The sequence below is a fragment of the Theobroma umbraticum genome, unplaced genomic scaffold (genome assembly GCF_002168275.2).
Source record: "Theobroma umbraticum cultivar Fairchild unplaced genomic scaffold, ASM216827v3 scaffold_130.0, whole genome shotgun sequence".
NCBI lineage: Eukaryota > Viridiplantae > Streptophyta > Magnoliopsida > Malvales > Malvaceae > Theobroma > Theobroma umbraticum.
This window is the reverse complement of record NW_018397264.1, coordinates 3,379,864-3,392,229: the sequence shown is the minus strand read 5'-3', so window position 1 is coordinate 3,392,229 and position 12,366 is coordinate 3,379,864. Positions and strand designations below refer to the sequence as shown.

At 34.4% G+C, this 12,366-nt stretch overlaps 1 protein-coding gene and 1 long non-coding RNA gene across 4 annotated transcripts in view; both read right to left on the bottom strand.

Annotated features, from left to right (window-relative positions):
• The window catches only part of LOC110421671 (choline monooxygenase, putative (CMO-like)), a 9,111-nt gene extending 2,137 nt beyond the window's left edge, over positions 1-6,974 (bottom strand). Inside the window, exons 1-8 of one of the 3 annotated variants that reach the window (XM_021435315.2) lie at positions 6,880-6,974; positions 6,712-6,757; positions 6,322-6,456; positions 5,382-5,456; positions 5,060-5,272; positions 4,627-4,722; positions 4,288-4,403; positions 4,120-4,213 (exon numbers count right to left, since the gene is read on the bottom strand). In XM_021435315.2, coding sequence (XP_021290990.2) covers positions 4,120-4,213; positions 4,288-4,403; positions 4,627-4,722; positions 5,060-5,215 — 462 coding nt within the window. In that variant the 5' untranslated portion in view covers positions 5,216-5,272; positions 5,382-5,456; positions 6,322-6,456; positions 6,712-6,757; positions 6,880-6,974. Of the gene's footprint in view, positions 1-4,119; positions 4,214-4,287; positions 4,404-4,626; positions 4,723-5,059; positions 5,273-5,381; positions 5,457-6,321; positions 6,457-6,649; positions 6,758-6,879 lie in introns of those variants that run through there. The other 2 variants (XM_089784500.1, XM_089784499.1) reach the window with 2 other exon arrangements.
• Positions 1,700-3,535, bottom strand: LOC149526859 (uncharacterized). Its single transcript, XR_016351570.1, has 3 exons — positions 2,496-3,535; positions 2,143-2,246; positions 1,700-1,722 (listed from the first exon to the last, which is right to left on the bottom strand). It is a non-coding gene; the product is annotated as an uncharacterized LOC149526859 (long non-coding RNA).
• Positions 6,975-12,366: the final 5,392 nt, after the last annotated feature.

Here is a 12,366-nt window from a genome sequence, read left to right as displayed (position 1 = left end):
ACAGAAAGAATGTTAATACTGGTTTGTGTTTTATATAATTAGGGAAGGAGGGATTCAAATCCTGCTCTTTAGGCAGAGGGAAAATATTAATACCAGTTACTGTCAGCATATTTATTTAGACAGACATGCACTTTCAAATGCCATATCATACAGAAGACAACATGTGGAAGGCTAAGATATAAGATATTAAGCCCAAAGCATCCCTTCTGAAACAACATTACCCATACATCAACTTGATATAATCCAAAATTATGCAAAAATAGAAGCATGTAATTTAGTACGATTGCACTATTTAGAGGTCAAGGCATAGAAGTACAGTAATAAATTTGTAGTATATAATAGCTTCATAACTCTTCATTGCAAACACATTCTTGAGATTTTAAATATTTTCCTGTCAAAAGTGAAAGGAAGTTCACACGTAAAGCATGCAGTGATATCTGACAACATTAGAGAGTCTTCATGAAATTTCAGCTCGGAAGTAGAAAACAATGTTAAAGGAGAATTATCTATAAATGTTGCTTTTATTTTTTATCATCTAGATTATTAACTATAGGCATTTAAGTTACTGAGCCTATAAAGACAACACAACTGCCCATCTGAAGAAAAATCTTGAAATCTCAATTTGCTAAATATTACAAAGAGAACAAATAATACAAGAGATAAAGTGTTTAAGACGACCAATTTCATTATACAAGACAAGAGATCAAAGTAGCATTAGAAACACTGAATAGGATCAGTTTTCCACCAAAAAAATTTTCAATTATTCACAGCTTGATGTGAGAAATCTTTCTATGATTATAACCAACATTTAATTATTGTTATCACCTGCAAGCTGTTAAAGATTAGATATAAGGAAAGGAGACATTTTTGTGGTTGTGCATGTGTGATTTGAGTGCAGGTGAACATGCACACATGTACTAACACAATGGTTGATACTATCATCCTTCTACTACAAAATTGCGAGTGTAGAAGCAGATAGGCATGGTTGCAAAGAGCTAAACCCACCCAAAATAATTCATATAAACATCCTTCCCCTTCCCCTTCCCTTTCTTTTCTTCTCTACTCTAACGTCTCCAGAAAAATGCTTTTGAATATTCGTAGTCAAAAGGCTTGTCCTTTTTGACCCTGCAGACTATGGTGGATGCACACATGTACTAACACAATGGTTGATACAATCATCCTTCTAGTACATAGTGAGTGTAGAAGCACATAGACATGGTGGCAGACAGACACACCCATCCAAAATAATTCATATAACCACCTTCCCCTTCCTTTTCTTTTCTTCTCTACTCTAACGTTTCTAGAAAAATGATTTTAAATATTCATAGTCAAAAGGCTTTTCCTTTTTGACCCTGCATACTATGGTGGACGCACACATGTTCTAACACAATGGTTGATACAATCATCCTTCTAGTACATATTGTGTGTGTAGAAGCACATAGGCATGGTTGCAGACAGACCCACCCACCCATGATAATTCATATAACCATCCTTCCCCTTTCCCTTTCTTTTCTTCTCTATTCTATAGTCTCTAGGAAAATGTTTTAAATATTCGTAGTCAAAAGGCTTTTCTGTTTTGAACCTGCATACTATTGTGGATGAACTAGATGACTTTTTTACTCGGTATTACAATTTTCTTCAGGTCATCCTCAAACAAATGCCAGCAATATGCAGAGACACCCTTCTTCTCCCCCTTGCCTCAGAAGATTGCAACCAATATCTCTGTCTTAAAAACAGAAAGGTTACCATCAGTTATCTCCTATTGATAATTTTTGTTTTCCTTTTGATTGTAAAAGCTAGATTAAAATCAGACAACATCCAAGTTACAAAACTTTATGATCGTCCTTATTGGACTCAATCCTAGCTAAAGCATGAGCCAAAGAAGTGGCTTCTACCTGATATGAATGAATTGATATTTAGAGCAATCAGCAGCTAAACAAGTGATATCATGCACCATACTACCCCACTCCCATTACTAGTCTCTGACTTTGTGAATCCTTAACAGCCATTAAGGAACCACTTTCAATTATCAAGTTGTTAAAACCCGTATGCAGGTCATCTCCAAACCAAATAATATTGCTTTTATGTCCACATGTAGTGAAACTGATCCTTCTACTAAAAAAACATTCAAAGAAAACGTGCCTTAAAGTCTCCTCATGCTCACCACAGACACTGCAACATGTATCCGATAAGATGCCTCGAGCTCTAAGATTTTATTTGGTAGGTAAGATCTCCTTTACAAGTTCCTATATGAAAATTATAAAGAGGTAAATTACAAAAAAAAAAAAAGGTTTTGCTCAAAAAAAAAATTACTAAGGCTTAAAAACTGACAATTAACCACCCTGAGCTTTATTTTGGTAGAAATTATTAACAACGTTAGCATTTTCTTATAAGCAAGTATAGATGTTAACTTAACAGATTCAACCTAAGGGTAGTTAACAAGAAGAACAAAGGGAAATAAGTTAATGCTGTTAGATGTTAGCTTAACAAATTACCTCAGGATAGTTAAATGTCATCTTTCAAACCTCAAGGGACAAATTTTTCTTGCCTCAAACCACAGGGTGCCTTTCGTAATTTACCCTTAAAAAAATTCCGAACTTTGTTTGAATAGAAGAATTTTGAGTTGAAAGGCTTTTCTGTCCTTCTAAATGTTACTCCTGAGCCTTAGATTCCAAGTCTTCAACAAGGAAAATTGATGTGGTTATCTTTTCTGACAGATAATATGGCAAAGGCAATGCACTGGAAAAAGATATCACTTCGTACCTGTTTAGTCTGATTTTTTTCAGTTTATTTACATTTTAAAAGTAAAAACTAAGTCAAACACAATTTTTAAAAAAAAGTAACTTTTTTTACAAAATAAAATTAAAAAAAAAAACTTAACAGAAAGCTCTAGAAAACTGTTTTCTCCTTTCTTCTTTTAAAAACATGTTAGCCAAAAATACCCTTTTCTCAATTGATCTCCCTCTCCTTTCCCTCTCTCGGCAAATCAACCTTCTCCAACGCAAATCGCAATTTCCCTTTCTTCTACTTCTCTCTACAAAAATTACTATAAAAAAAGAAACTTGACAACAAAATAGCAAAATCTGATCTTTTTTATTTTTATAAAGATTAAGAGAAAAGACCCAAAATTCAAAATTGCATAACATACTATTTAAAGGTTCTCTCTTCTTCACCAAAAAAGATTTTAACATTAAATACATCATTTTCTCTTTTCTCTTCTTTTTTGGGAATTGAAACATCATATTCCGATTGCTTGCTAGATCAACAAAAATCTAATATTATTACTGCAATACAAAATTTGAAAGCTATTCCGTTTCTATATGAATTTCTTTGATTTTAATATCTAAAATCGTATATAAGCTTAGGACTGTGTGGAGGTCGGTTGCGACCGGGCAACCGACCGCAACCGTCGGTTGTTCCGATCGGCCTCATTGGCTGATCGGCTCGGTTGTCGGGGGGACTCCTTCCCCCCGAACCGACCAAAAAACCGGTGGGGTTTTTTTTTTTTGTTTAAAGGCAAAATTACCTTTTACCCATTTCTCCTAATTTCCCCCCGCCCCACAACCTAATTCTCCCCCCCCCCCCACCCACGCAAGTCCGTGACCTAATTCCCCCCAACCTAATTTCTCCCCCTTCCTTTCGTGCTTTCTGCCTCTCCCTGACTACTCCCTTCTCTTACACCCGCCGAAGCAGCCATTGATCTACCACCCTAAAAACTGACTGAACCGACTGAAATCGAGCCTCTAAAAAACCGGACCGAAACCGACATTACATCTTATGCGGTTCAGTCGGTTATATTGTAGAAATTTTTGATCGGTTTTTACCAAAAACTGAACCGAAACAGATAAAACCGACCGCCGCACACACCTATATAAGCTCGAAGCAAACTTGTTCTGCTTTAGTTTATTATGTGATTGAAGATGACATAAATAGCCTTTTAAGGTAATTTTAACCAAAATTAGAACTTATATAATTTATTTTGACAAACAATTTTTACTTAATTTTAAAAACTATTCTTTTTCATAAGAACTTCATAATAGCTTTTAAGCTAAAAAAAATTAAGCCAACAGGCTCTTTATATAATAACTTTAAGGTTAGCAAAAGTCTAAATAAACTTACCTTACGAGAAGCTTCAAGAAAATAGTCAAATACTACTAGGCATCTCCTAGGTCCCAATGGGATTACCAGATTGGTGTCCATCCAATGTCCATACCTATAAGTCGATACAAAAGATAATTTACAAGGAGTGGATGGTGGGGATAAAATGCAGATGGAAGTAACAAGGACCTGTTAATCATGAAATTTGGATAGACGAAAGCATATAAAGCATTTGATCCAAGCCGATCATCTTTCATTTCTTTGGAGCCACCTTCAACACTTTGGATGCTAACTTTTTCAAATATCTGTTTCATAAACAATAATCACTGACATACTGTGGTGAAAATCATTTAAATCACAATGTGAACAAGAGATATTGAAACAAGTCTCATTTAGAAACATCAAACATGATGTATGCATAAATGTCCCTGTGACATTATAGAATTCTTAACCGAAACCATCCAAGCCAAACAACATTAATTTGTAAAGCTTAAATCGAAACCAAAGAAAGATCAGATAGAGGCATACTGAGGTGGTGTATGAATCAAGTGTAAGACCAGATGCAAGGCCTTTGTGCGCGTACGGTACATGGTAACCACCATCTAAGTAGTTGTCACAGAATACCTGCAAGTAAGAAATAAAAGATTGCCAGCAATCTGTGTATATGTTCATCAAACATGCACAACAACCTTATGATGATTAAATTTCAGAATGCTGAATGTTATGTTCGAGACAAAATATCATTGTTTGTGGTATTTAAAATACTAATTAACCTTGAATGTGACACAAAACATGGGCTTGAAGAGACACAGCTTTCTTAAAACTACAGAAGCTCATATATATATATATATATATAAACAGATATGTATATGTACAAGAGTATATATATACACAGGTCCTCATAAAATGCCAATCAAGACAAACTAAATTGAAGGATCTTCCATTAGCTACCGAGACACACCTTCCAGTTACATTCAATGACGTATTCACGTCCACAAACATAAGTTAGTGGGGAATCAACCCCATTGAGGCTCAATATTTCTGAGCAACTACCAAGCCATTCACTAGCAAGGATGTCAGTATCAATGTCATCCTTCTGTAAAATTTCCTTGTCCATATTGAGAAGAACAAATGGTCCCCAAGTAGCAACTTTTATTGGTATAAGTCCAAATTCCTACCATCAATCGCAACAGATATCAACCAAGGTATCCCATTAACAGGAAATATATTGCTATTGAATTAACAAGAAGGCAACAATTATAATTAAGTGCACAACAGCATACATTTACAATGAAATCCTGTATTCCTGAAATTCTAGTTGCCTTACGAAGCGCTCCATTCAACTCATACGTCCATCCCTGCAGAAAAAATTGGATAGGGATTATATCTGGTAAGTAAACTGGTTGGCATCTCAGCAGTAAATGGGAAGTAAAAGACAATACTTGATTTGCAGTATTGTTTAAAAAAGGAAGGACGTTTTCAGTCATCATCAGAAATTCTGCACATTTTGATTTGCAGAAGAGCATAATTGGTGGTGAATGTCACTTACTAAAAATTTTATTCATGAGAGGAAGTTTTATTTTGCCACAAATTCATTTGTGAGGATTTTCCACTTTAAGTAGGTTCTCTGGATGTAAAGTAGCATATTGGTGATGAGAGCAAATGAAACAATCAACATAAATTGAGCAGGTGGATTGTTAAAGGAGAACTTAAGATTGTCTGAGACACCCAAAATATGAAGCAGGAATCTGTCAACACCTTGTTAGCTTTATTGAACAGGGTGCAAAGTTTTCTGCTAGGCAATGGTTACCATGCTGCTGGAAGTGTGGAAAGAACCTTTCTTTTAATGGTATTTTCAAATGCATCTTGTATTGTGCTTAATCTTCTCTAATCACAACTCTTCTTTAAGCTTATCATAATAAATTTAGGACAATTTTAAGGCAGGGAACTCAGTTTAAAGAAAAAATTCTGCTGGTAGCTGGTTTTATGTGTGTAAAAGGTAGGGCAAAACTCTAAATCAAGTGCTTTACAATTTTCTGGCAGCTGAAACTTCAAAGCAAAAAGGGGAAACTTAGGGAGGTATCGGGGAGGAGTCCCATTGCAGCAAAGGGTAAACTTTCTCATCAAGAAAGAAATAAAAGAAACTAAAACAAATCAACAGCAAAAACATAGAAAAAATCAAGATACTCTTAAGTCAATCAGAAGGGATACAAACAGACTTACATGGTAAGGGCATGTAAAACAAGACTTTTTCCCACTTCCAGACACAAGAAAAGAGGCATGATGTCTCAGACATTGTGAAAAGCAGCAATGTTCCCATTATCATCCCGGCAGACCACAAACTCTACATTTCCCAATCTGCATAAAGACGATAAACCTTCATTTGTTCTTATACGTGACAATTGAGCCTATTTAACTCTGGAATCAGAAAACAGAGCATCGAATGTTAAATGGGCAACATAAGGCACACCAGTTTTCCACAACAAAGCACGGCCCGAGGACCAAGATAGTATTATGTTAGTGATTTCTGGGTGAGGGGAAGGGAACTAACATTGAGCTAATAAACCAAATTCTGGTCGGTGTCAGTGGGTATTGCAAGATAAATCAATGTACCTGCCGGTGAAATAATCATGAGCTTCTTTTATCTGTTCAGAACACCCTGAAAAACCAGAATCAATATTCAACAATCTACGTAGAGATTCAGATTCTTGACATATATCAAAAGTAATTGTCAGTGTTAGTATCCTGAACCGCAACCAAAAGAAGAGTAAGTATACTAACCAACAGCCTGCCAACCCCTGTAGAAGACTCGATCCAGTTCAAAAGCGTAAAAGGAGGGGTCAGAGTACCAGGAGCTGGGTGGAGTGACCGCTTTCTCTATGGGGATTTTCGGATCAAATTCATTTACCATTTTCTGAGCTCTGTAACTCTCTCTGTTGGAACAACATGATACAGAAGTAAAGTTTGCAATTGACCTAGGATGCTGGAAATGGGTTTGGAAGAGAAATACGTGGCTGATGGGTTTCGGCAAAAGAGTCATCCTTGTCTGAGTTGCGGATGTTCCGACTTCCCCACTCTGTATTTTATTGCCTTGGCTGGCACAGTAGCAAAAGAGAAAGAAATCCAGCACAAGGTAGAAAGAGTGAATTATATGACCAATCAATGGATTTAAAATATATTTTTATTTTTATTATTTTTTTCTGTATTTTATTAATATCAAAAATAAAATATAAAAATGAAAAACCAAAATAAATGAAAAGTACATAAAAGCACCAATCCCATACCTTTTTATGCAGAGTGAGCTTACCCCTTCCAAACGAGCCACAGGCTAATACAGGCCTGATCAAAACTGGCCTGGCCAGGGAACCCAACGGAGGAAACAACGTCGTTTATTGTTAATCTGTTGTAATGATAAGTTCTTAATGCTTCTTTCTGTCCTGCCATATGGTGTCGTTTTATCAAGTGATAAAAGTCATCTTTTGAACCCTTAACCTGTTTCCTTTTCTTCGCTCATCTCTGTGGTGTTGTTGATAGTACTGGCAACGAGTTATTGTCAGTTGAAAATGGCAGCATGATTTGTACATGAAAGTTGAAAACATGTTGCTATGTTCAATTACTTTTATCATGCCTTTACTTGTAGTATCTTTTATAACTATCAAATAACTAGTAGGTTGTAAATATTTTTAAGATTATGAATCAAGTGTGTGTGCTTTTCTTTTAAGTACCAATACTCTGTTCATCTTTGTTCAACCCAACTTAAAACAAAGGCTTCTTCACGAGAGCCATATTCCAGTTTTCATAATTTAACATAGTATCAAAGCAAAACTAAGCTCTTGAGGGACTGTAAACATACCACCAACTAAAATCACAACTTTACAAAATTGGAAATCAATAGCAATATGTCCATCTCCAACACAGCTTCACACCCGTTACCTCTTACCTTCAATGGTGATAACTATATATCCTGGCCAGTTAAAATAAAAGCCTACTTATAGGCTTATGACTTATGGGACTTTGTTGAGACAGGTTCGGAGCCCCTTGTCTTGAAAGCAACGGCAACACTTGCCCACATCAAACAACATGGGGAAGAAGTTGCTAAACGATATCAAGCTCTATCCTTTTTATATGCATGTGTCACAAAATCAATGTTTGCAAGAATTATGGCTTGTTCCACAGTAAAGGAGGCTTGGGACAGACTTAAAGATGAGTTCCAAAGTTCTAACAAGACAAGGCAACTTCAAATTCTCAAGTTTATGAAAGAAGTTGAAATTTTTCGAATGAAAGAGTCTGACTTAGTGAAAGAGTACATTGAAAAATTGATGAAAATAGCCAACCAAGTAAGACTTTTAGAAAAAAGTCTACTTGAAAAGACAGTTGTCAAAAAGGCTTTGATATCCTTACTTGAGAGGTTTGAACCCACCATCTCATCACTTGAAGGTTCAAAGGTTCTCTATAATTTCAACTCACAGATGTAGTTAATGCTCTCCAAGCATTAAACAATAAGAGAGCCATGCATCTCGACAGCAACGCAGATCATGCTATAGTTGCTAAGATGAAAGGAAAAGGCTTAGTTGATGCTTACAACAATATGTACATATTAATTATTGTTCAAAGGAAAAGGCTCAGGACCATTGTTTGTATGTACGCATGTTGATGGAATGCAAGTTCATAATTAATTATTACAATTGACAATCTTTTATTGATGCCATTTCTTGGATCTTCCCAAAGTTCTGGTAAAATTTGAGAATGTCATCTTACTTAGAAAATTCTTCAACAAAACTTATCCTTTCAAGCCTCTTCGAGAAATTACATCACTGAGATTGACAATTTTAAACAAGATAAGTGTCATATGGTATAATGTACATTATAATTTGTTAAATACGAATCAAAGTCTTTTATTGAAAATGTTACTAGGATCTTCCCATCTTTCTAGTAAAATTTAAAAACAAATTCTCACCTAAAGAATTTCTTGAGATAGCTTATCTTTACAAACTTCCCCCAAAAGATCTCATCATTGGAATCATTGTTCTTATATTAGTGCGCACTTGTCAATGAAGTGCAAATTCACAATTAATTATTACAATTGACAACCTTTTATCGAGGCCATTACCGAATCCTCTCATCATTTTGGTAAAATCCGAAAATGTCATCTCACCTAGAGAATTTTTTGAAGAAACTTATCCTTACAAGCTTCTCAGAGAAATCTTATCATTGAGAAGTTAATTCAGATAGTTATCCCATTTTATACCAATACATTTTTATCTTTATTTTATCTTATCATATTTTCATTCTTTTTCCTTTTTATTTATTCCTATCCCAATTTTACATAAAGCTATTTATTTCAATCAACTTGATACTATCATATTTTATTAGATATTAATTTTAATTTTTCCTAGTACATTTCTACTCCCATTTGATATCTATATAAACTTACATAACTAAGTATTTTATGATTATGTCTAATATTTCACCTTTTCCCATGTTTTATATTTCTTCCTAGACATATTCTATACCTAAATATACATTCCTTTTCTATAAATATTTTCAATCTAAATAAATCTATTTCTACCACTAAATATTTACTTTTCCTATATTTAATATCTACCTACCATTTTTATGATCAATTATTCATTTCTTTTCTACATATATTTTATTTGTTAGATATATTTTCATAACCAAACATTTTTCTATATATATTTTTTTAAAGAAGCTAAATATATTTTTTCACCTATCCACAATTTTTTGTTTCCTTACCCTCCATTTTCATTCCTTACATTTAAAAGGAATCTTTTTATATTTTTTCACTTATTCTATTCAAAAATAAATCTCATTTCATTTCTTCATATCCTAAACCTTACTAGGATCAAACATATGCAAATCAATTAAATAAGCTCAAGAATCTCAAATCTACAAATTAAACCCAAAGCAAAAGGAACAGGCCTTACCTCTCGTTGGGCTTAAACCAATTCTAATGATTAGGCCTTTGAAAGCCTGCAGATCTACTTCACTAATATGATCTCCTCTTTCTCCAAACGTTGCCATTTTGGCAATTTCACAACCTCTTGTTACTTAATGTCATTTGGCTTTCTCTTCTTACTCTCCCTCTATCCTTTAACTGACAACCATTTATAACCTAAACCCTAACTATTTAATACCTCTTTTCTCGCTTTCCTCCCCATTTCCACCTCCATTTTCTCTCTCTACAAATAACTCTCTCTACCTTCTCTCTAAAACAAACCCTAACCCCTTTTAAAGCAAAACATTTTTGCCATCGCCAAATACCCTATTCACGATTGTCGATCTATCCACCCACAATGTCACAGTCCTCACATGGACGTGAATTTCACATCGTTGAGATAATACTCTCAGTGAGTTGAGCTATAAAATCCTGCACTGAAGAGAAATTTTCAACGATGAGTAAGAGAGGATGTCATCATCCTAGATAGGAAAGTCATGAATCTTACATTGACTATGTACTAAAGTAATGTTGGGAATATAAGAGTTTACACTACTTTCAAACTATAAGGTGCTTTTTATGATATAAAACCATAAAACCAACTGTCCAAAATGGACAATACCTCCCAAAGGTTGGTGTGGACTATGATACATAGCCCCAAACCATTCCTAAACTCCTAAATCTTAAAGCCTTTTTGACAAATCATTTTTTTTGTTTTTCCACTCTAAGGTTTTTTGTGGAAAAGGATTTTTAGGGCTTTCAAAAACTCTCTCCAATATTTTTTTTAGGTTTTCTTGCACCCTCAAAAATCTTCTTTTTGATTTGGAAAGAGGACAACTTTTATAGCTGCCCAAGTGCTGGGGATGTAGCCATTTGTGCCTTGCCCGACACCTTGCGATAGTGGTCCTGCCAAATGGGAATCTTTCGTGTTTGGCAAGGCACAATTGTGCTTGTTAGGGTGCAAACGCACCCTATTGTGTTGGGTGGCTTCTTTTTTGTCAAAATTAAAATTTTCGTTTGTTTTCTCATTTTTTTATTTTTTTTGTTATTATATTTTTTTGGTTTATTTGTTTTATTTTAGTATGTTTAATATTTTTTTATTATTGAAAAATAAGTGTTTATATTTTCACAAGCAGAATATAGTGATGCAATCCTCATATGAGGTAGAATATGTGGTAGTAGTTAAAGCTTCAAATCAAGCGATTTAGCTGAGGAAAATTCTACATGATCTTGGCATGGATCAAACAAATCCTACAAAGCTGTTTGTTGATAACAAATCAACAATATCCATGACCAAGAATCCTATATTTCATGGGAAAACTAAGGACATCAACGTCAAGTACGATGCCCTCAAAGATGCATAAAATAAAAGGGAGATACTTGTGCAATATTGCAAATCAGAGGACCAGGTTGCAGACATTATGACCAAGTCTCAGTCTAAGTCGAGGTTTGAACTTAACAAAAATAAGTTGACGATTCAAGTTGCAAGCATTAAGGAGGAGTATTGTTGATAATCTTGGTGACTAGTTATTGTCAGTTGAAAATGGCAACATGACTTGTACGTGAAAATTGAAAACATGTTGTTGTGTTCAGTTACTTTTATTATGCCTTTACTTGAAATATTTTTTATAACTACCAAGTAACTAGTAGGCTATATATATTTTCAGGATTATGAATGAAGTGTGTGTGCTTTCTTTTGAATACCAATACTCTATTTATCTCTGTTCAACCCAACCTAAAACAAAGACTTCCTAACAAGAGCCATATTCCATTCTCCATAATTTAACATCTAAGACTCCAACCCAGCCACACCATCTCTCTACCACAATGGTTCTTAGATTTCTCTGCTGGCCTACCTTTCTCGAGCCACAACTCCTAATCACTTACTACATTGTATCCTGATTTGAAACTAAGAAAAGTAGCTTGTTTTAGATGCCATATTTGAAATTAAAGAAAAGTGACTTGTTTTAGATGCCTTCCAAACAAAATTAGCTACTTTTAAATGCAAAATTGCTCAATAATATAAATAGCATTATTTTAACTCACAAAATCTTAAATCTTATATTTCAAATACTAAATCTCATATCATTTTGCCTTTCTTTAAAAAAATTGTATTATGATGACTGATTTTCGTCTTTATTTCTGTCAATCTCAATTTACGAAGATTGCAATTGAAGAAGTAAAGAAATTATAGAAGAATACTTCAAATTGGAAAACATTGAAATGGCCATTCAACAAGGGTTTCCAATGCTTGACTTGAATCCTGAGTTATGAATGGTTTAAAAATACATCGCCACTTATTTGGTTCACAA